The sequence below is a fragment of the Mycena indigotica genome (genome assembly GCF_014461135.1).
Source record: "Mycena indigotica strain 171206Taipei chromosome Unknown Mind.scaff0014, whole genome shotgun sequence".
In the NCBI taxonomy this organism is placed as follows: domain Eukaryota; kingdom Fungi; phylum Basidiomycota; class Agaricomycetes; order Agaricales; family Mycenaceae; genus Mycena; species Mycena indigotica.
In genome coordinates this window covers 630571-653084 of record NW_023503013.1, presented here as the reverse complement: position 1 = coordinate 653084, position 22514 = coordinate 630571, and the positions used below count along the sequence as shown (strand labels likewise).

Below are 22514 nucleotides of genomic sequence, written 5' to 3'. Positions count from 1 at the left end.
GATTAGCAGAACCAGAACCAGTACCATGTTGTTCCTCTGTTTCAACAGGGGGAGGAACAATTTCACCTTGTTGCTCTACTTCCTCATCGATTTGGGTGAACCGGGTGTGATCCGGTATCGCAGCGGCCAATTCGGCCGGAATGGTTCCGCGCAAGCCAGTTACATCAGCATTAAATTGCCGAATAGGATTGTTGATTGGGAGAGGCGGAACAGGCGGATCCAAATAAGTCGATGGGTGAGGAGCGGAGCGTCGTCCGAAGTTTGGTTCTAAGGACTGACGTGCCGAAGGGCGCAAAGTGACGTATGAAGCGCCTTGAGGCAAAGGAGAAGGTGAGACTGGATGTTGCATGGGAGCGTGAAGAGCAGGGGGTGTGTTGTAAAGATTCCCAGGGGGAAACGAAGAAAACAGAGCAGAATTTCGCCGATCAGCATGAACTCGTAGGTTTAGGCCCTCGTAGAAGTTAACCGGAGGAGCCGGAGGAGACGACTGTTGAGGCCATCCCGGACGAGTCGGAAATCGACGAGGATCGTTGGGGGGTGAGAAACGTTGTTGGGAATTGTCGTAAGACATGAGGAAAAAGCCAGACAGATGAGCTTGATTATACTGTCAAGTGCCGTGCAGAACAGAGGGGGTTTCTACTATAGCTAACAAGCCAGTAGCTGCCTGACACGAATGAACACAAGACCAACCGGACCGGAGCGGAGTCGGAGCGGAGCAAGGTCCGCGAGCGGAGTGAAATCCGGTTGAAGGACAAGAGAAGAGAGAAGAGTTTTCGGAGTCGTTCCGCACAGAGGAGGAGTGCAAGTAACGTTTATAATCAAGCTAAAGTACCGTAGCTACTTTAGCTGCTTAAATACTACAAGTAAGTAGAAAGGGAAGACCATAAGTAAGTACAAGGTACGGAGTGCATATGGAAAGTAACAAGCATAAGGACATACGGAGATATAAGTAACAAGGCGAAAGACATACAGAGTACAAGGTCGCCGGAGCGACCGGATCGGATCGGGCCGGAACCCGGCGGACCGTGACCGGTCCGCGGGCCGCGGCACATGACGGATGCACGGATATGACACCGCGTCAGTTGTTGTAGGCGGCGTAGCCACCACTTCTGCAGTAGCCACGGGTGAAGGAATGTTGTCGTCAGTTTCCAGAGCTAGAGCATTGTCCGCAGAGGTTAATAGTGCATTAACATGCGATTGAAGGCGATCTCGGAGGTTGCTGGACCATAAAACCGCTTGAGTGAGGCTCTGTCGGAAGGGGTCGGTGGAGAGAGCACCGGATTTCTAACACTAGGATTAACACTAGGCTGCCAATGAGAGCAGAAACACATACCTGTTCAGAGAGAACATGGTATCCGCGACGCAGATAAACAGTCCTAAGCGCGTGAGCAAGCGCCGTGATGGCATCGCACGATCGCTCGAATACTGCCCGGTAAAGCTCGAGAAGGTCGATGGATACGCCTATGCGGGGTCGCCGAGGAGATGCAGGGAAGACCCCGTTTTCGACGAGGATCGCACAGAGAGATTTGCAGCTGCAAGTCGCTATCAAAACAGTCTGCATGTCTAGTAATCATAAGTCTACATCGAAATGTCAGCAGAATGTGGATGCACGAGTGGGATAAAGGCATTGCACAGTGGAGCGAATGGAGGATGTGCATCCCGCTTCGCAAAGAGTGGTGGATGGAGGCGGCAATATGGGTAGGTGGCGCAGCATAGGTTGCCGTGTGGAAAGCAGCCCAGGGAGCTTCGAGTTCTGGTAGAAGGGTGTTCCAAGCGTCTGCGACACTGGCCTTAGAGCTTTGCCTTGCGTTGGAGATTCTCGTGGGAAGGGCAACTTGAATCGGTGTCGATGGTGCCAAAGCTGGAGCCTCCTCCGAATCAGCAACCCTCTCATCTTCCTCTTCATCCTCCCAATCCATCGCTTCTCCATCACCATGGTTGGCTGTTGAACTCTCGGCCGCAGGTACATCGCCAGCAAGAAGCGCCTGAAGGTGAGATTGAAGGGCTGATTGGCGCATTGCTTGGTTCCTTGTAGGTTGAATCACGCGCTTCATGTGGCCTGTGCGAGACTGGAGAGGGCTGACTTGATAGTGACCAGCCCCGCGAGTTCGGGCCTGCGCGTGCCGAGCGGAAGAGCGCGTCTTTGGGAGTCGCCCGTCGCGTGCCATAGTAGAGGCTGCGAGAATAGAGAGGGAGAGAAGCGTAATCGCTCCGGATCACCGGTCTATCGGATGTCACACTCCTGCTGGAACGGACCTTCTTAGGTCTATCAATTACTTACAAAATAATCTACCTAACGGGTCTTACGGTATGGTAGGTGGTAGCTCACCGGGGTGAGAGTTAGTAGCAGGAAAGGTTATGGCCGCATCGACTTACACCTGGTACGTATACCACATAGCCCTTGCTCGTGAGCAGGGCACATGCAGCAGTCGCCTCCGGGTCCTCGAGATAGTCCACGCAGGCTACAGGGTCAACGGTGAGGACCGCAAACGAACCTATTTGTGGGATGTAGCGGCCCAAGTCGTGATTGGCGGCCATTTGAAAGTGGGGTGAATGAGATGGTCTGTGAGAGAAGTGGTGTAGACCATGGACACACAGACGAACAATAAGTAAGAGAAGAACAAGGACGTCTTGAATTGACATCTGTGCACGTGACCTTCCCACACATTCGCGTGCATAGTTGCAATATGTATTACTAGTACTACTTGTAGCGGGCTCATCCCTTGTAGGATACACTTGCAACAACAACACACGACTTCCGGCTTGGTCTCTCATGGCGAATGAAGTCAATAGCTCATGAATTACAGAGGGGGAGATTAACATATAATACGGCGAAGGTGCTTCTTGATCCGCGCAATGCAGACACGAGCTCGCGAAACCCGAGGGGTCAGTGGTGGCTTCAAGTTGCCCACCGAAGCGGACGAGGCATCATCCTCACTTGCACTGACGTGGACAGGAGCATCGGGGCCATGAGAGGCTTGATGCGCCTGCAGTAACTCGGCTAGAACGTATGAGCATGGAATGACACTAAAAATCTTGTGCATACCCGTTTTCTCGTTATAATGCGCTGCATCCTCCTGGGATATGAGCGCTTTGGCTGCTTCCTTCCGCGCCAGCGAGGCTCTGATTATTCTGAAGCTACATAAGAATGGCTCAGACATGAGTATTGAAGGACATACTCAGCGATGACAGCAAGCTCTTCAAAGTACCCTTTGGGATCGTTGAACTCCTTTACTTGAGACAGATCATGTGTGAATTTCACTGCGGGCAGGTGCTCTGAAGCCTGGTTGGCAAAGAGGCCACGGAAAACGGCAACAGCCTCTTGCTCGTCCATCCCTTCGACTTCATCAACTACGTCCTCATCATTGTCGTCAGCCGCAATATCATCGGTGGCAGTTTCCAAGTTGGTGTCCATCCCAAGATTCTGAGTCGGTGCCTTCGCTTCCTCTGCATCATACCGAAGGTCGTCCTGCCGCTCCTCGTCGTCACCAAATCGACGAAGGACCCGAAATCGCTCGCTGTCGTCGAGTTCACATACCACAGGGTCCACAGTCAAAACATTCGCACAGCGCACGAACACTCGCGTAAACGCGGTCAAGTAGCAGTCTGGCCAAGGGAACGGGGCACCAGATATCTTGAGTGGTTGACGACCGGAGGGGTGGTCGGCGATGGCGAGGGACTGGGGTGGGATAGGAATAGACATGCCTGCCTCAATGAATTGCTTTGGAATATCTCGTGGGACCCCTTGGATGACAAAGTAGGGCCGCTCTTCTCGAAAAGCAGCTTGGGGATCAAGCAGTGGCCCCGACTATGGTGAATTAGTGGCAAGAAAGTGAGAGCTTTGTTAACTTACACCATACATGTATACCACGTAGTCTTTACTTGTGAGGAGAGAGCATGCGGCAGTCGCCTCCGGGTCTTCGAGATAGTCCACACAAGCTACAGGATCCACGGTGACGACCGCAAATGCACCTGGCTTCGGAACGTACTCAGGCCGGCCCAAGTGGTTATTCGTAGCCATTTGAAAGCAGGGTGAGTGAGATAGTCTGTGAGAGAAGGAGTGTGGGCCATGGACACACAGACGAACAATAATCAAAGGAAGAGAATAACAAGGACTTCTCCATTTGTCGATGAAATCTGCGCACGTGACTTGGAGCTGCTTCCAAACATTGAAACAACCAGACCACTTTTTACCGAGCCACCAGAGGCCCGCGAGTCGCATTCCTGTAGGTCGGACACACACGCACCATAGCCCGCCGACGAGCATGTCAATTATTAGAATCGAAAGTTTATGTATTATGGTCTATCGGCTGGCACATAATACGACGGAAGACATGCTTGATCTGCGCAATGCAGACACGAACTCGCGAAAATGTAGCGCCGCGATCGAGAGGCGCTGTCGGTGCCGGTTTTTCTGCGAAAGACAAGCCGCTATTCTGACTAGCAACAGGAGCATGAGAAGCTTGATGAGCTCGCAGCAACTCAGCTAGAACGCGTCGATATGGAGTAGTAAAGTTAGGAGGGCTTGTACATACCCGTTTTCTCATCGTAACGCGCTGCATCCTTCTGGATGATCAGATCCTTAGCTGCTTCCTTTCGCGCCAGCGAGGCCTTGATTATCCTGAAGCTGTATAAGATGATTTACAGTCCATGAGTATTGAATGACCTACTCAGCGATGACGGCCAGCTCTTGAAAGTACCCTTTGGGATCGTTGAACTCTTTCACTTGCGACAGATCATGTGTGAATTTGACCGCGGGCAGGTGCTCTAAAGCTTGGTCGGCAAAGAGGCCCCGGAAAATGGCCATGGCAACAGCTTCTTGCTCGTCTATCTCTTCGACTGCATCACCGGAGTCCCCATAATCGGTGTCAGTCACGATATCATCGGTCGCAGTCGCCAATTCGGTAGGATTCTGAGTCAGTGCCTTTGCTTCCTCCGCATCCGCCCGAAGGTCGTCTCGCCGCTCTGCGTCGTCGTCAATCAGACACATGAACCGAAATCGCTCGGTCCTGTCGAGTTCGCAAACCGTGGGGTCCACAATCAGAACATTCGCACAGCGCACGGACACTTGCGTAAACGCGGTCAAGTAGCAGTCCAGCCAAGGAAATAGAGCACCAGATATCTCCAGTGGTTGACGACCGGAGGGGTGGTCGGCGATGGTGAGGGACTGGGGTGTGACGGGAATGGACATGCCTGCCTCGATGAATTGGTCCGGAATGTCCCGCGGAACTCCTTGCATAACAAAGTATGGCTGCTCTTCTCGAAAAGCAGCCTGGGGATCAAGCAGTGGCCCCGACTATGGCGAATTAGTGGCAGGAAAGCTAGAGCCTTGTTGACTTACACCATGCATATATACCACGTAGCCTTTACTAGTGAGGAGAGAGCATGCAGCAGTTGCCTCCGGGTCTTCGAGATAGTCCACGCAAGCTACAGGATCGACGGTGAGGACCGCAAATGAACCTATTTGTGGGATGTAGCGGCCCAAGTCGTGATTGGTGGCCATTTGAAAGTAGGGTGAATGAGATGGTCTGTGAGAGAAGTGGTGTGGGCCATGGACACACAGACGAACAATAAGGAAGAGGACAACAAGGACTGCTTCATTTGTCAATCAAATCTACACACGTGACTTCGCACATTTGGGCGGTAAACAACCAGGTTCGACTTTATTCTCAGTTTCATTCTTCCCTAGCTACCAATTGCCCCTAAATTGCATCCCAGTTGTTGTTATGTTACAGGAATAACTCCAATGATCAATCGGAGAACTACTTTAGGTCGGACACATACACACACACCAACTTTAAGGCCGACACAGATCCACGAGCATGGCAACCACGGGAGTCAAGAGCTTATGTATTATGGTCTGGGGACTGGCACATAATACGACGAACGAGATTCTTGATTTGCGCAATGCAGACGCGAACTCGCGAAAACCGAGCACCGCGATCGAGAGGCGCTGTCAGAGGCGGTTTTCCCGACAAAGAGGAGGCTTTATCCTGAATTGATGCAGCAGGTGCATCGGGGCCACGAGAGGCTTGATGAGCTTGCAACAATTCGGCTGTGGAAAGGGTCATTCTGGAGTCAAGTTAGGAGAACTCGCACATACTTGTTTTCTCATCGTAACGTGCTGCGTCCTTCTGATTTATGATAGCTTTGGCTGCTTCCTTCCGTGCCAACGAGGCTTTGATTATTCTAGAGCTGCGTAAGGAGATCATTATACATGAGCATTGAACGACCAACTCAGCAATGACGGCAATCTCTTGAAAATACCCTTTGGGGTCGTTGAACTCCTTTACTTGAGACAGATTATGCGTGAATGCAACCGCAGGTAGGCGCTCTGAAGCTTGGTTGGCAAATAGGCTGCGGAAAATGGCGACAGCTTCTTCCTCGTCTATTTCTCCTTCGGTTCCATTATCCGAGTCCGTATCGTCGTTGCCTATGTCCACATTCGTGACTGAATCGGCATCCACATTGGGATCCACAGCCCCAACATTATCCTTCTCCCCCTGCGCTGCCCTCCGCTCGCGCCGCCGCACGGAGTCGTCGTCAATCAGGATGGTGAACTGAAATTGCTCGTCCTCGTCGAGCTCGCATAGCACAGGATCCACCACTAACCCATTGGGGCAGCGCACAGAGACGCTCACAAACGCAGACAAGTAGCAGTCAGACCAAGGAAAAGGGCTGCCTGAGATCTTGAGCGGTTGGCGACCAGAAGGGTGGGTGAGGGATTGGTGTGCAAGGGGAATGGACATGCCGGCGTCAATAAACTGGTTTGGAATATCCTGCAGAGCGCCTTGGATGACAAAGTAGGGGCGTTCTTCTCGGAAAGCAGTTCGTGGGTCCAGTAGTGGTGCCGACTACGTGAAATGATTGGTTTAGTGAGGAAAGGTCGCGCAACTGCGTGGACTTACACCCGATATGTAAACCACGTAATCCTTACTCGGGAGTAGCGCGCACGCAGCCGTCGCCACTGGATCCTCAAGATAGTCCACGCAAGCGACGGGATCGACAGTGAGAACCGCAAATGAACCTATTTGTGGGATGTAGTCGGCCAAGTCGTTATTTTCCAGTGCGGCCATAGTATAAAATCAGAGTTGGTGGGTGTCTTGTGAAAGAAGCGTTGTGGGTCATGGACACACAGACGAACAATAATGAAGAGAAAAACAAGGAAGGCCTTGTTTGACCGTGACATCTATGCACGTGACTCCCCACATTTGTTCCCCGCTGACGCTGTAGACAACGGGATTCAATTTTTCATATAGTTTCACCCCCTCCCGCCGCCCTCGCTAATTCCCCCGAGTCCCGACCTCTTTGCAGGCTTTCATGTCATCACGAGGATGTCAGTGCACCCACTGTCGACTGGTGCACTGACATGTACACCAGTGCCCACGCGCTCGTGGCAATAGTTACGACTTTGGGTATACTAGCAATACAACATTGGCAAAGAGAAGCTTCTAAGCGCTGGCGACTGGGAGGCGAAAAGAGTCAATGGCTCATGTATCGGTAGTATGCGAGGAACGACATGTAATACGATGAAGGACCCTCTTGATCCGCGCAATGCAGACGCCAACTCTCGAAAGCCGAGCGCCGCGATCGGGAGACGCTGTCAGTGGCAGTTTTTCTGCCAAAGACGAGCCGTTATCCTGACGAGCAACAGGATCATCAGGGCCATGAGAAGCTTGATGAGCTCGCAACAACTCAGCTAAGTAGAAAAGGTCGATATGGAGTAGTTAAGTTAGGAGGACTTGCACGTACCCGTTTTCTCGTCGTAACGCGCTGCATCCTTCTGGTTTATAATATCTTTGGCTGCTTCCTTCCGTGCCAGCGAGGCTTTGATTATTCTGAAGCCCTATAAGAATGGCTCATGCATGAGCGCTGAAGGACATACTCGGCAATGACGGCCAGCTCTTGAAAGTACCCTTTGGGGTCGTTGAACTCCGTCACTTGAGACAGATCATGTGTGAATTTGACTGCGGGCAGGTGCTCTGAAGCCTGGTTGGCAAAGAGGCCTCGGAAAACGGCAACAGCTTCTTGCTCGTCCATCTCTTCGACTTCGTCAGCGGAGTCCACATCAGCCTTGTCAGCCGCAATATCATCGTTGACAGTCGCTAAGTCGGTGTGCATCCCAGGATTCTGAGTTTGTGCCTTCGCTTCCTCCGCATCATACCGAAGGTCCTCCCGCCGCTCTTTGTCATCGCCGGTAAGACAAATAAACCGAAACTGCTCGCTCTCCTCGAGTTCGGACACCACGGGGTCCACAATCAGGACATTCGCACAGCGCACAGACACTTGTGTAAACGCAGACAAGTAGCAGTTCGGCCAAGGAAATGGAGCACCAGATATCTTGAACGGTTGGCGACCCGAAGGGTGGTCGATGGTGAGGGACTGGGGTGTGAGAGGAATGGACATGCGTGCCTCGATGAATTGGTCTGGGATGTCCCGCGGGACGCCCTGCAGAACGAAGTAGGGCTGCTCTTCGCGGAAGGGGTCGCACGGATCGAACAGTGGCCCCGACTATGAGCAGTTAGTAGCAGGAAAAGTTAAAGCCACAGCGACTTACACCAGGTACGTATACCACATAGCCTTTGCTCGTGAGCAGGGCACATGCAGCAGTCGCCTCCGCGTCCTCGAGATAGTCCACGCAGGCTACAGGATCAACGGTGAGGACCGCAAATACACCTGTGTCTGGAATATAGTCGCCCGAGTTGTCACCTGAAGACATATGGAAGCGGAGTAAGTATGGGATGGTATAAACACCCAGTGTCACCCACACACACACACACTGACAGAACAACAACAGAAATGGCATTCGTGCGAGGAGAAGCACGTGATATGATATCTCTTATTTTGCCCCGCGTGGGCTTGCCGCTTGCCCTCCGACGGCGCAGGCGCAACTTGAACACCGGTGCCGTAGTCCTTGCCTTCAGCAGTACCCACATTCTATGACACTGCAGAGGCACTGGCCTATAGCAAACTTCGATGAGATATTAAAAAAGACTTGACAACAGTTGACAACCAAGAGTGGTTGAATACAATATCTTGTTGTCCAAATACACAATAGCATCAAGTACAAGAACCAATCTTTTGTTCTTCAAGACTTATTTAAACTGCCGGCCACTAGTGCAATCTCAAACTTCAATGACCAACTCTCCCCAACGTCCGAGTCCTTGTGAAATCTGCGACAGCACAGCCGGAAATCCGTCTGTACTTGACTTTCCCCCACTTGATGCCGCAAACCAGCGCCCTGCGCACCACCACCGCAACCGTGACTTGAATGGCGCCGTCAGGGCGACAGACTATATCGCTATCCAAGTACCGCTTGTCCGCTTTATCGAAGGAACTGTCAAGTCATCCATGCTCAGTGCGACCTCTGTACTGAAACAGTTCGGGAAACCACATAGACCTTGTGTGATTACCGATCAAGCAAAGCAACAGATATGTCTTATGTACAGCTTCAGCGGAGCGGAACCGCCTGAGCTTCTTCGTCAATTTCTGGTCCCTGTCTACCCTACGCTTGGAGCCAACTTCCATGTCCACTCTACCCCACAATGGAATCATAAATGGAACCAATGGATTCTCGCCGTACCAATTACTCCACCCACACAGAACGTGGAGCATCTAGCGGGATGGAAGTCCAGCGCTATGCCACGCGGAGCTCATTTCGACAAGTCAGCTCTTTACACCCTGGAACATCTCATTTCTAAAATCCGAAAGGAGTGGAAAACAACTTCAAAAACAAATCCAGCGGCCGTGCGAGCAATGAAAGCGTATCTGGCTGTCAGTATCTCTTCATTTATATCCTTGCTCGAAGAGAGACTCATTCACCACCCATAGACTTTTGAAGATAAAATGTCAGCTGCTCCGACTTGTTTTTCCGGGATGTCTCGCAGTATCCAGGGGTCCCATCTCACCCACCAAAGCTATAGGTCGTATTACCCCGCCGAACAATTCAGTCTCCACGCTGCCGCGGTACAAATGACCAGGGGCACCGAAGCACTGGAATTCGATGCTTCCCGACCGAATGCAGCCATCCACTACGCTAACGCACCAGCTAATTGGGAATCCAACGCTCCGTTGATTGCATGTTCTGCTTGATTTTCACCAAAGAGCACATCTGGAAAGTTCGTAGACTATGCAAGCGTAGCCTACCTCAAGCTTGATACTTACTTATTATATGTACGATCTCTCACTACTATCAGTCATTATTGGAACATGCACCATGATTTGCCCATACAAAATCGAGCGAGCATGCGACTTTGGTTCAAAGCAAAACCAGCTTTATTATCTTCAAGCCCTGGCGTCGAGAAATCTGAGTGTTCATAACGAGGGTGCGAGGTACGAGTAATGCGGGGCAAGGACAGCGTATTGGAATTAAAAAGGTCATCGAGCAGAGTATCATCAAGGGCCGCCATTTTTGGTAGAGGTAAGCGGAGGGTATTGTGTGCGGAAGAGAAAAAGGAAAACATTCTACTCCTCGACGGGAACATCCTCTTCGTATTCGCCCTCCTCTTCGGCACTGAAGAACATCAGTAAAAGATATGCGAAAAGACGAAGAAAAACTTACGTCGCATCTTGGTATTGTTGGTATTCAGCAACGAGATCTTGCATGTTGGACTCGGCTTCCGTGAACTATACCACAAGTTAGAATGCGCGCAAGCAAAATAGATGACAAGTCATACCTCCATCTCGTCCATGCCCTCCTGTGTGTACCAATGCAAGAAAGCCTTGCGCTTGAACATGGCGGTGAACTGGTCCGAAACACGCTTGAACAGCTCCTGGATGGCGGTTGAGTTACCAATGAAGGTAACAGCCATCTTGACGCCACGCGGGGGAATGTCACAATGGGCAGTGAGAACATTGTTGGGGATCCACTCGACGAAGTAGGCCGAGTTCTTGTTCTGCACATTCTGCATCTGTTCCTCGACCTCCTTCATAGCGACCTTGCCCCGGAAGACGGCGGCGACAGTGAGGTAGCGTCCGTGTCGCGGGTCAGAGGCAGCCATCATGTTCTTGGCGTCGAACATCTGGGCCGTAAGCTCTGGAACGCTGACAGCGCGGTACTGGGCGCTACCACGAGCCGTAAGAGGAGCAAAGCCGGTCATGAAGAAGTGAAGACGGGGGAAAGGAACCATGTTGACAGCGAGCTTGCGAAGGTCAGAGTTGAGTTGACCAGGGAAACGCAGGCAAGTCGTAATTCCAGACATGACAACAGAGACGAGGTTATTCAGGTCGCCGTAAGTGGGGGTAGAGAGCTTCAGGGTGCGGAAGCAGATGTCGTAGAGGGCCTCATTGTCAATGCAGAAAGTCTCATCCGAGTTCTCAACGAGTTGATGAACGGAGAGGGTAGCATTGTAGGGCTAATGAAACACTTGAGCAACGTAACGTCTTCTCATTTCAGATGTGCTTACCTCAACGACAGTGTCGGAGACCTTGGGACTGGGAACGACGGAGTATGTGCACATCATACGGTCAGGGTACTCCTCACGGATCTTGGAGATGAGGAGGGTGCCCATTCCGGAGCCAGTGCCACCACCGAGAGAGTGGGTGATTTGGAAGCCTGTAAACCGAGTTAGCCAATGACGCCAATAATAAAAAAGAAATAATCGTACCTTGGAGGGAGTCAGTGCCCTCGGCCTCCTTGCGGACAACATCCAGAACGGAGTCGACGAGCTCAGCGCCCTCCGTGTAATCTTCGAAAAACGTGTCAGCACATGGTGATTGACAACCACAAAAAGAAGATGGAACTCACGTCCTTTAGCCCAGTTGTTGCCAGCACCACTTTGCCCAAAGACGAAGTTGTCTGGTCTGAAGAGTGTGCCGAGAGGTCCAGAACGAACGGAGTCCATGGTCCCAGGCTCGAGGTCAATCAAGACCGCCCGAGGGACGTACTTGTTTCCGCCAACCTCGTTGTAGTAGACCGATATCCGCTCAAGCTGGAGGTCGTTATTGCCGTTGTAGACACCATCGGCACCAATGCTGTGCTCGTCCGAGACGACTTCCCAGAATCGGGCACCTAAGAAAAAAAATTGTGAGCAGGAGCGACGCGTGCTGTAGCAAGTGATGCTCACCGATTTGGTTACCGCACTAGAGAAAGAAAGAAAGTTAGCTTGCATAAAGGTCGTCAAAACTGGAGAGGCGCACCTGGCCGGTTTGGAGATGAACGATTTCACGCATGCTGGAAGCGGGTTAGTAAAAGTGGTACGACGCGACTAATTAACACAAAGAGAAAAGTGAAGGATGCAGGAAATGCCTCCCAGCACGTCGGGGGAGAGGAGGGAAAGGATGACTCAGTACGCACATTGGAGGAGGAGAGGATGGAGGGCGGATGCAGACAAGTGCACGAGAAAACTCGACGTGTGACTCTGTGTGATTTGGGGGTGGTTGCCAAACAAGCACACGGTCACGAGACTCCCAACAACCCTGCGCTAAAAACTTGATGATCGCCGTGTCCATCCACTACGTCACCGTTCAACGCATCTATAAAACGCGACATGTCGGTCACCGGTCGCACATCAAGATGGGCTGCATATTCTCTTGTATCACTGGTAACATTCGTTGTTCCGCCTCAGTCTATCCTTACTTATCGACTCACAAGGCATTGTCCAATGCATTGGAGACTGTATCATGGCTATTGTCGGCGCGATCGCCGGTTGCATTGAATGCATCATCGCAGGTAGCAAAAATAGTCTGCGGGGCACGATAAACCACTAAAACTTTCGATAGCCATAGCAGAATGTCTGGCTTCGATAGCAGATTGTTTAACATGTGGGGCTTGTAGATCACGGTAAGCTGAAGCTACCTAAATGCGTGGAGACAAAAGTTGAGTATGAATAGACGGGCCGTAACGTGATATGAAATGGTGGAACATACGACGAATAACAACTTGACTTGGGTACGAGTAGTGATGTAAACTATTTGGGAATGACGTTGTGGATGGCAGAATGAGGACCTTCTTTTCTTGTTTTTTACAAACCATCCACTGATAAGTTGGCGGTTTCGCCAAGAAACGGTCTTGAGCAAATTTTTGTGTTTATCTCGAGAGATTCAGGTACTACCCAAATGGCATCTTCATCAACCTCGCAAGCTTGTTCTTCAATGAAATTCTGGTCAACTTAGAGTTCGAGCCCGCTCCCACCAGTTCATTGCGCGCGAGCCGAACTCAATTGTGCATGTTCCCACCGCTTGAGGTTTATGGAACGTGTTGGCTTGTATTTTGAGTGGAATTAGGCTGTTGGTCGAAAGAAACAGTGGTATTTGGGCATAGTGCGGGATGAAAGTGGAGACCCAGTTACCGTCTAGGCAAATTGCCCGGGCCCGTCATAACGAGGGAATAGAGATAACTGTCGCCAGCTTCGACAAACAGAGGCAAGAAGTGAGGCTGGTTCGACTAGCAGTGGAATCTCAAGACAGAGCGGCGAGCATTGTCGGAAGATTTCGCAAGTCAGCTCGTTGGCAAGCGTGAGCATGGGCGAGGCAGCCGGGGTACGATAAATTTTGTTTTTACTAGTAGATTCGAAGGCCGCTGACGTTTTTCTCTCTCTTCGATCTCGTAGATGCGGGCGTCATCTGCAGCGCGTACCCAGAATATTGCCTGACTCGATTGAGCTGGAAGGTGATTGCCAAGAGGAATGGACAACGTAGCTAGCCCTTGGACTTGCAAGTTGAAGATAAGAACAATCGTGACATGTCCATGACATTATTTTTGGTGTTGGACGTGTGTATGTTCAACTTTCGACGCCAGCGCTACCATACCAATGTTGCCACTCACAAACCCACAAACACACAATCCAATTCCTGGTTAACAGGACGATGAAGAGATCGCCAAGCGCAGACTTCAATTGATCGGAGGATGACCTAATGACTTCGCCGGCCAGACTTCTCCACCTCTCTCCACAATGCCCACCATGCCGCCAGGCAACCATATTATACCCTTCTTAATACTAGCGCTTCGAGTCGCGGGACAACAAGCAATAGGCCCTGCTGTCACAGGTGCTGCAACCAACGCCGGCCCTGCCTCAACGGAATCAGTCATTACAATCCCCATCTCCCAGTCCTCATTTACGCCATTTTCCGTCCCATCTCAAGCACCTGTATCCGGCGTTTACCCTCTCACTGACCCGCGAAGTCCACCTCCAGTTGGCTCTTCCCTCATCCCTGACTTTTCGCAAGCATGGGCTGCTGCCTACCAGGAGGCGAAGAACAAGGTCCGTCGCGTGTCGAGTTTGGTCGCTATCGATGACCATGCGTCACTACTAGATTTCAAACTTCTCTATCGAGGAGAAGGTCAGTGTAAGCACGGGGGTTGGATGGATGGGTGGTCGTTGTGTTGTATGTGGCCTCACGGTATCCACATGTTGCGATTTTTACGCTCGTAAAGGGAAACACGCCTCCGATTGGCGACAACGGCACCAAGTTCCCGAGTCTTTGTCTTGAGGTGTGTTTCCTCTTGTGAATATTCTCTTGCATACTCAAACCACGCAGGATTCGCCATTAGGTCCGTCAAATCTCAGTCTCAACGCGTCATATTCTGACCTCCCTCAGGTGTTCGCTTCGCTGACTATGTAACTTCGTTCCCTGCCGGTATAAACGCGGCTGCAACGTAAGTTTCGGTCCCACAACCCCGCCTATGACCTCATTCCCAATCTCAGCTTCAACCGAAAGCTCATCCGACGACGTGGTCTATTCATGGGTCGCGAAAACGTTGGAAAGGGTGTTCATGTCGCTCTAGGGCCAATGATGAACATGGGTCGGGTTGCGCAAGGCGGACGAAACTGGGAAGGCTTCGGCGCTGATCCATATCTCACCGGCGAAGTCGCATATGAAACCATCCTCGGCATGCAAGAGGGCGGAGTTCAGGCGTGTGCGAAGCATCTGATCAATAAGTAAGGGAGCTTCCCTAAACTAATATGACGAGGCCTAATTGTTGGTTTCTAGCGAACAAGAGCACTTCCGAACACAGTCAAGCTCTGACGTCGATGATCGAACTCAACACGAAATTTACGCCCATCCATTCCTTCGCAGTATCATGGCTGGTGTTGCCTCGTGAGTCGCGTTCTGCCCACAAAATCTTTGTTTAACAATTGTCTATAACAGCATTATGTGCAGCTACAGTAAGTATTCAATGCTTTGAATAAGCGCAAGTCTGAAGCACAGACAGATCTCATTAATGGCACATACGCTTGCGAAAACGACAAGATCATGAACGATATCATCAAAGTAGGCAATCATTACACCTTCTGCATCTTGACTGACCCCGATTATAGCGAGAATTTGGGTTCCAGGGCTGTAAGCTCGCACTCTTTGGATGTCAGAAGATGCTCATGTAACGAAAGACATCATGTCGGATTGGGGCGCTACCCATTCGACAATGTCTGCGGCAACTGGTCTCGATGTCGGTGCTTTGTCGTATCAATACTGTCTAGCTGACCGTTACAACAGATGACGATGCCTGGTGATATAACCTTCCAGTCTGGGACAACAGTATGTTTATGGGCCCCTATAAACTTTTGCTGACTCTCCTGTAGTACTTTGGCGCAAATCTCACTGCTTACGTCCAAAATAATACCATAGCGCAAGCTCGTTTGGATGATATGGGTATGTCGCTTCCAAGGGTTCATATACGTTTAGTTTTACATTTCTCTAGCCACCAGAGTTATCGCTGGCTGGTACTTGCTTCACCAAGATGCAGGCAACTTCCCGCCAACGAATTTTGACGCGTTCAAGCCCGATAGCGAGGAGACCAATGAACATATTGACGTCCAAGAAGACCACCATAAGGTCGTGCGCAAGATTGGAGCCGCCAGTACGGTTTTACTCAAGAATACGAACAACGCGTTACCATTGAACAAACCACGGAGTATCGTGCTCGTTGGAAGTGATGCTGGACCTGGAACAATAGGACCCAACCAGTTCCCCGATCAGGTTTGTTATCTGCCGCTTGAAATAGCGAGCTAATATGTTGTAGGGCGGTTTGGATGGAATTCTTGCCATGGGATGGGGTTCTGGGACGTCAAATTTCACGTACCTCGTCTCGGTATGTTGACGTTGCAAATACTGGGTTGTACTCAATCAAGTCTTTTAGCCCCTTGAAGCTATTCAGCAACGCGCACGGAAGGATCGGACCTCGGTTTCATGGATACTTGACGATTTCAATCGTAATAGGGCTGGAAATATGGCCCTTGGTCGTTCTGCTGCATTGGTTTTCATCTCGTCCGACTCTGGTGAAGACTACATCACCGTCGATGGAAATGAGGGTGACCGGTATGGCTTTTTTCAATATTGGTCTATAACTCATCCTCTGGTACAGCAAAAACTTGACCGCGTGGCATGACGGCGACGACCTTGTCCTCGCAGTCGCAGCACAGAACAACAACACCATCGTGATTGTGCATTCGGTCGGACCTTTAATCCTTGAGCCGTGGATCGAACACCCTAATGTTTCTGCCGTATGCCATCCTCCATCTTGATGGTTCCTTGCTTATCTTTCCAGGTTCTTTGGGCAGGACTTCCTGGACAAGAAGCGGGCAACTCCATCACGGACATTTTGTATGGCGACTGGAATCCGTCAGGTCGTTTGCCCTATACGATTGCAAAACAGATGTCCGACTACTCTGCTCCTCTTATCACCGGTGGCTCGGGTAACGACGTTCTGGCAATTCCATACACTGAAGGGTACATGCTACTTGTTCATTGATTCCACTTCTGACTTTTTTTGCAGGCTCAACATTGACTACCGCCACTTCGACAGCGCCAAGATCACACCGCGATTCGAGTTCGGCTTTGGCTTGAGCTATACGAACTTCACGTATAGCAATCTGCGCATTGCGAAGGTGGGCGGCCAAGGATCGACTGAGCCCGCGTTGCAGAAGGCGTGGGCTGCGGGGAAGGCGACGCCGATTGCGACGGGGTCGTCTGCGGCACCATGGTATGGCTTGTTCGGGTTGGAGCTAGTGATTTGCTAACATTTTGTGCAGGCTCCATCGCCCGCTCTATACAATCACATTCGATGTCGAGAACAGTGGATCACTCTGGGGTGGAGATGTAAGTATGGTTGTGGAAGCTGTGGCCTGTACTGAACTTGACCTCTAGATTCCGCAACTATATCTCCACTTCCCGGCCTCGGCTGGCGAACCGCCTTCGATCCTGAAAGGCTTCACCAACGTCGAGGTTCTGCCGGGGGAGAGCGCCGAAGTTGCGCTGACGCTTTCACGATACGACCTCAGTTATTGGGACACGGTCGCACAGGGCTGGCGCCATCCGAACGGGACGATTGGCCTGTCAGTTGGCACGAGCTCACGCGACTTCAGACTGAGTGGGAACATCACCATCACTTAGATTTTTGAACGCATGACTTTTCTTGGACTACTCAAATGTAGACACCGCGGACGATACCTACTTTACATTCATACCTAGCTAGTAGTCGTGCCTTGGATGACCTGCCAGAAATGGTTTACAAAGTGTTCTGCCCCGTAGTGCTCGCTAACTTCGGAGGGGTTGGGGAGCAGTCCGCACCAGATGTTTTTGTGCACAGGCAGAACAAAGTAAGCGTGAAGACCCGTCAAGAACAGTGCGTCGTTAAGGCCTTCCCAACGCGAATACGAGGTAAACACGGCCGGAATGTTACTATCCAAAATGTACTGGATAGAGGGTTTCCACAGGTCGGACTCCACCTCGCCCATCCCAGTGTTGAATCCCGCGACAAGGTCAGGCGGGTGAGATTTATATGTCTCTGACTGGACAAAGTCATGGTAGAGCATATGCCTCCGGATCGCGAAACGTCGGCGTCCCAGAGGAATGCAGCTCTCGCAAACAACGTTGCGCGTGTCTGAGTCGTCTGCATTAGGCGGGAGGGCCGGGCCGACATAGGCAACCGTGAGCGTTCGCAGATTGGGAAGATAATGCATGATTTCCTCCATTATTCCCTGGCACAATGTTTCCCGACTCCCAGCGCCGATGATGTGGATGCAAAGGGTTGTGCGGCTCCTGTAGCCAACATCAGGGATCGTCTTCTCCAGAGCGGCCAAGAGCGTGAGTGCAATACTAGCACTTTCGATTGCGAGTAATTTGACGGCACGAATCGCGTCTGGGTGGACAGCAGTAAACTCAGCAGCGACATGGCGCGCATGGATGTCGAATTCGGGCATGATGTCGGTGAAGTAGTCGTCCCAGCCCTTCAGTCTCGCGATCGGAGTGTGCCGTTTTTGTGGGTTGTACGTGCAGAGCATCATGCTTCGAATTGACTGGCGAGACAAAGCATACGCGATCCGGACAGTGTCTGTTGCCCGAACGGTGTTCAGGGTCGCACACTGATCCGGGGAGTGGTACTGCTTGAAGAGCTTTCGGCACTTGGGGGAGCACCACCAGGCCAGTTTACAATCCTCACATGGGCTGAAGGTGTGTTCGGAATCGTGAAACGGCGTCCGAAAGCAGACTTGGCATTTGACTCCCATCCCAACCAGAGGATGCTGGTAGGGAGATCCAGTCAGATCGATCCTGGCGCGGGCTTCCTATGTGCATTCAATGTGAAGGCCAAATAAAAGAGGAACGAACGACTCCACCTGTTCTGCGATGAAATACTCAAACCGCTGGCTGAGATCCGACAGAGTGTGGCCCTTGGCCGCATCGTAGGCATTGACCTTGGCCAGCTTTTTACATATCGACTTGTGTTCCTTCCAATCTTGGCTCTGGCAAGTCTTGCTACAGTAAACAACGCGTTTGCAGCCACTACATTTCGACAGCGCCACGGGTGAGATACGGTAGCAGAGAGTGCACACCAGACATGCCGCTTGGGTTCGACAGACCGTGGTTATCCAGGTTTTGGGCGGGAAGTCCATGGAAGAAGAGAACAGAATGTTGTTGACGCAGACGCGTCCACGTGTTCATCAGAACCGCGTCGCGTCGCGTAAAACTTGCTCCGGACAACATAAATCTTCGAAAGCGATTAGAAATCGATCTTATTTTTTGAATGCTTGCATGTTTACTTGCGCATCTATACTACTGCAGGCCGCGATACCGCAGATCCAGAGAGCTCAAGAAAGAACACTCCCCAAAATTGAAATTCACAAAGTGGTACATATTATATAGCAGTATAGATAGGTAAGTAGTTAGTTAAGAAGCTTCTGCGGCACCGCGAATCATAAACCAGTAGTTGTTAGTATAATGACTGGCCTCTATCATAGCAAGTTCATCTTGTTCTCTCGGCTTTGGAACCATACCGCGCCAAATATTTCTCTCGACATCCCGGAGATAAAAGGGGTTGCAAGCCTCAAGAAGAGAGATATGCAGATTGGCGAGTGGGAGCGAGTAAGCAGTAAAGACTGCAGGCACCCCGCTGTCGATGACGGCCTGCATACTAGCCCTCCATTCTTCGGACTCCATCTGGCCGCGGCTGGGATTAAAGCCAGCAACGAGGTCGGGATGATTTTGGTGGCTTGTTTCGGACGAGATGAAATTGTGGTATGTCGCTGTACGACGGAGCGAGTGACGACTGCGACCGTTGCGCGTGCAGACTTCACATGCGAGGTTCGTATCATCCCCCCGCCAAAACATGGGCACAACCTGGAGCCCGACGTACACCACTGTGACCGTTTGAAGAAAGGGAAGGAAGTGGAGAAGCTCCTCCGTCATGCCCTGAGTTTCTAGATCACGCTCTCCCGACCATAAAACGTGTATGCAAAGCGTTCTGCGTGTTTCAAGATCCGGAAGCACAATTTCAAGAGCGTGTAAAAGGGTGAGAACGATGCTGCTCGAATCGATAGCCATTGCCTCGACCGCTAGGGCAGCCTTGGGGTGTATATGACTGAACTCTTGGGAAGTGAATTCGGCAGCGAAGTCGAAGTCGGGAAATAGCTCGCTTTTGTAGTCATCCCATCCGGTTAACGACGACGGCGGAGTGTAAACGCGCTGAGGGACTTCGGTTCTCAGCATTAGATGCTGTCCCGTGCCACGAGCTTTCAAATATGCTGTCTTGACAGAATCGACGGCATGGACCAACGTGAGCGCTTTGCAATGTTGGGATGTATGTGCAACTTGGGTGAAGATTGCGCCACATTCTGGAGAGCACCACCACGCGAGTTGACAGGTCGGGCATGGTGTCAAAACACCCTCTGGACCGTGGAATGGGGTTCGAAAGCAGACTTGACATTTTTGACCGTAGCTGGGGAGGGATAAGCAAACCTCAGGCAGACGCAGCAAAGAAAAAAGGGACCTGATGATATCTGGATGACGGTGGTCGTAGTCGGAGCCAACAGATGGGCCAATTTTACGGAGACGAGAATTCTATCGGAGAATCAGGTTAACCCGCAGGCAAAGTCGCACATATATCCACCATCTCTTCAACGAAATACTCAAGGCGAGTGCTCAAATCAACGGCGGTGTGTCCACGCGTCGCATCGTACTTGTTGACCGCTTTTAGCAATCTGCATTCCCGCTTGTGCTTTTGCCAGTCCGCTGTCTGACAAGAGGTAGAACAATAAAAGACTCGTTTGCAGCCTGAGCAACGGTCGAAGGGTGTTTCCGATACACGTTTGCAGATGCAAATGAGGCCAGCGGCCTGGGTGCGAGAGTAAGGCCTTATGGGAGGCTGCGACATGGACGGTGCTGAAGAGAGGGCTTGCCGGATTTTGATCGAATCAGAAGCCACGATCAGTCACAAGGTTACTTACTCCTTGCTACTGGACTTAGTCAACAACAACATCCCAGACTAACATCCCTCATGATCAACGACCGGCGTTCAAGTGCACGACTCGCTGAAGACAATACTATCTCAAGTGCCCGCAAGAGCCCACAAGTATATTACCTCATGGTGTTTACACCACTTTTCGCAGATCCGTCGGAAGCTCTAGCTGGATCGCTGCTTTTTAGTACAAGCTGAACTCAAGCTCTAAAATTAAACGTCGACAATAACGCTCCAATGCAGTTGCAGTGTGATAACGACTTACTGCGGACGGACGCAATGCGGACTGCACCAGGATTTAATGCTACAGCTATTCTTTGGAGCTTTTAGAATCTCGGTGCCGTGCTTCAAGTAACGGAATCGTGCCGCATATTTAAAGGGACCGCTGTCCACCTTTGGTTCTTCTGCATTACCAACCATGTCCCAACAACTCGAAGTGCCACACCCGGTGTATGGCCGCTATCCTCCTTCCCACTCTCGCAAGACGTCAGACTCCTCGGAATCGACCCTCTATCTGGGGTCGGACTCGACTACAGACCTCAAAGTTAACACTTCCAATTTGGCTGGCCCAGATGATGTCAATATGCCACGAACCCCCAGTCCAACACAGGAGGAGTTCAATCTCTTACATGGTATTACTAAGAAAGAGAAAACGCTCAGAGAAAATCAGTGCGTGGTTCGACTGCTTTGTGTTCAAATTCTTACTTATATTGAACAGCAATGTATATTATAATCGCGCTAATCGTTGCATTAGCTGTGTGCATCGCCGTATTTTCCAAGAAAATCGTCAAAGCTCTGAATCCGGAAAGTACCTGGATGCGCACGTACGTCGGTTTATTTCAACTCCAGGCTCTTAAACTGACTAATTGGAATCAAGGCATCCTGTGGGTCCACTAATACCCATCGCTCTCTTCATCATCGTATCCTTCCCCCCACTATTTGGTCATGAAATTATCGCCATGATTGTCGGAATCACTTGGGACTTGTGGCCAGCCTTTGCCATAACAGCGAGTAAGTTCGAGTTATACGACACGGTATCGTGTCATGTTCTCATCCTCCTTTATAGTTGGAACTATCCTCGGCGAGGTAGTCAACTTCATGGTATTCAAGTACGCCTGCACGACCCGCATGCGAAAGTATGAGCAGAAGAATTTGGACTTCGGCCTGATGGCGTACATTATTCGTCGGGGCGGCCTCCTCATGATTGTTGTTATCCGGTTCAGCGCCGTTCCACCACATTGTGCGCCTATGATGACGTCTCCGCGATCTGTTCTGCTACTAACTTCCCCCCAGACGCAACGGTCGTGTTCTCTACCGTCGGAATTTCGTTTTGGATCTTCCTTCTGGCTGCAGTTATCTCCCTACCGAAACAATTTGTTCCCGTTTACACTGGGTATGCGATGAAGCCGGGTGTTTCTGGTGAGATATGTTTCTTTCCAGGTGAAGAAATGGCATTTATCACGAAACAGGTCAGAAACTTACCACCGTTGTGGAGGATGTGGTCATTGCGCTGGGTATCATCGTCACAATCGTTGCATACAAATGGCTCCAGAAGGAGAGCAAAGCTGCACGCGAAGGGTATATCTATGAGCGCAGAAAGGCACGGCAGGCAAGGATATTGGCCGAGGGGTATGACGAGCGGGTCAACATCCAACATGTTTAGTGCTTTTACCATTCAAGGAGTGATTCAAGTTGGCAGTGCTTCATTTCCTATACCCACTTTTCGCGCTTGAGAGACCATGTTTTTCGAAGGTGCGATATCGATGGATTTGACTCTTATCCGTGTCGATTAGGTTGGATACAGGGTCGGATATTAACGGCCTTTTCGACGTCAAAACATGCC

General features: G+C 50.9%; 10 protein-coding genes across 10 annotated transcripts; 3 read left to right on the top strand and 7 right to left on the bottom strand.

Annotated features, from left to right (window-relative positions):
* Positions 1-1175: 1175 nt before the first annotated feature.
* Positions 1176-2538, bottom strand: MIND_01305800 (uncharacterized protein; the record flags this gene model as incomplete). The annotated part of the gene is made up of 6 exons (XM_037369517.1): positions 1176-1284; positions 1334-1376; positions 1427-1563; positions 1612-2028; positions 2085-2224; positions 2377-2538. 6 exons carry the CDS (start codon positions 2536-2538, stop codon positions 1176-1178), a joined length of 1008 nt encoding a protein of 335 aa, XP_037214015.1.
* A 278-nt stretch (positions 2539-2816) lies between these two features.
* Positions 2817-4108, bottom strand: MIND_01305700 (uncharacterized protein; the record flags this gene model as incomplete). The annotated part of the gene is made up of 4 exons (XM_037369516.1): positions 3854-4108; positions 3180-3808; positions 3047-3132; positions 2817-3001 (listed from the first exon to the last, which is right to left on the bottom strand). Exons 1-4 carry the CDS (start codon positions 4019-4021, stop codon positions 2817-2819), a joined length of 1068 nt encoding a protein of 355 aa, XP_037214014.1. The 5' UTR covers positions 4022-4108.
* A 181-nt stretch (positions 4109-4289) lies between these two features.
* MIND_01305600 (uncharacterized protein) lies at positions 4290-7076 on the bottom strand (the record flags this gene model as incomplete). The annotated part of the gene is made up of 9 exons (XM_037369515.1): positions 4290-4486; positions 4536-4621; positions 4671-5296; positions 5342-5528; positions 5570-5592; positions 5889-6055; positions 6104-6189; positions 6238-6854; positions 6909-7076. 9 exons carry the CDS (start codon positions 7074-7076, stop codon positions 4290-4292), a joined length of 2157 nt encoding a protein of 718 aa, XP_037214013.1.
* A 414-nt stretch (positions 7077-7490) lies between these two features.
* MIND_01305500 (uncharacterized protein) lies at positions 7491-8719 on the bottom strand (the record flags this gene model as incomplete). Its single annotated transcript, XM_037369514.1, has 4 exons — positions 7491-7699; positions 7753-7838; positions 7886-8511; positions 8558-8719. 4 exons carry the CDS (start codon positions 8717-8719, stop codon positions 7491-7493), a joined length of 1083 nt encoding a protein of 360 aa, XP_037214012.1.
* Positions 8720-9135: 416 nt separating this feature from the next.
* MIND_01305400 (uncharacterized protein) lies at positions 9136-10092 on the top strand (the record flags this gene model as incomplete). Its single annotated transcript, XM_037369513.1, has 2 exons — positions 9136-9774; positions 9832-10092. The coding sequence occupies 2 exons, from the start codon at positions 9136-9138 to the stop codon at positions 10090-10092; spliced, it is 900 nt and encodes a 299-aa protein (XP_037214011.1).
* A 372-nt stretch (positions 10093-10464) lies between these two features.
* On the bottom strand, positions 10465-12171 carry MIND_01305300 (Tubulin beta chain; the record flags this gene model as incomplete). The annotated part of the gene is made up of 8 exons (XM_037369512.1): positions 10465-10513; positions 10562-10626; positions 10677-11354; positions 11406-11554; positions 11607-11687; positions 11747-12010; positions 12066-12081; positions 12139-12171. 8 exons carry the CDS (start codon positions 12169-12171, stop codon positions 10465-10467), a joined length of 1335 nt encoding a protein of 444 aa, XP_037214010.1.
* A 1721-nt stretch (positions 12172-13892) lies between these two features.
* On the top strand, positions 13893-17331 carry MIND_01305200 (Glycoside hydrolase family 3 protein; the record flags this gene model as incomplete). The annotated part of the gene is made up of 21 exons (XM_037369511.1): positions 13893-14201; positions 14254-14325; positions 14375-14431; positions 14479-14491; positions 14539-14596; positions 14646-14879; positions 14932-15039; positions 15091-15107; positions 15155-15213; positions 15261-15282; positions 15330-15388; positions 15436-15477; positions 15522-15591; positions 15641-15918; positions 15962-16030; positions 16079-16257; positions 16304-16442; positions 16487-16668; positions 16715-16921; positions 16971-17037; positions 17086-17331. The coding sequence occupies 21 exons, from the start codon at positions 13893-13895 to the stop codon at positions 17329-17331; spliced, it is 2487 nt and encodes an 828-aa protein (XP_037214009.1).
* Positions 17332-17405: 74 nt separating this feature from the next.
* MIND_01305100 (MYND-type domain-containing protein) lies at positions 17406-18830 on the bottom strand (the record flags this gene model as incomplete). Its single annotated transcript, XM_037369510.1, has 2 exons — positions 17406-18503; positions 18555-18830. The coding sequence occupies 2 exons, from the start codon at positions 18828-18830 to the stop codon at positions 17406-17408; spliced, it is 1374 nt and encodes a 457-aa protein (XP_037214008.1).
* A 274-nt stretch (positions 18831-19104) lies between these two features.
* Positions 19105-20596, bottom strand: MIND_01305000 (MYND-type domain-containing protein; the record flags this gene model as incomplete). Its single annotated transcript, XM_037369509.1, has 3 exons — positions 20324-20596; positions 20204-20274; positions 19105-20152 (listed from the first exon to the last, which is right to left on the bottom strand). The coding sequence occupies exons 1-3, from the start codon at positions 20585-20587 to the stop codon at positions 19105-19107; spliced, it is 1383 nt and encodes a 460-aa protein (XP_037214007.1). The 5' UTR covers positions 20588-20596.
* Positions 20597-21089: 493 nt separating this feature from the next.
* On the top strand, positions 21090-22334 carry MIND_01304900 (uncharacterized protein; the record flags this gene model as incomplete). Its single annotated transcript, XM_037369508.1, has 6 exons — positions 21090-21303; positions 21426-21495; positions 21549-21682; positions 21738-21911; positions 21965-22090; positions 22141-22334. The coding sequence occupies 6 exons, from the start codon at positions 21090-21092 to the stop codon at positions 22332-22334; spliced, it is 912 nt and encodes a 303-aa protein (XP_037214006.1).
* Positions 22335-22514: the final 180 nt, after the last annotated feature.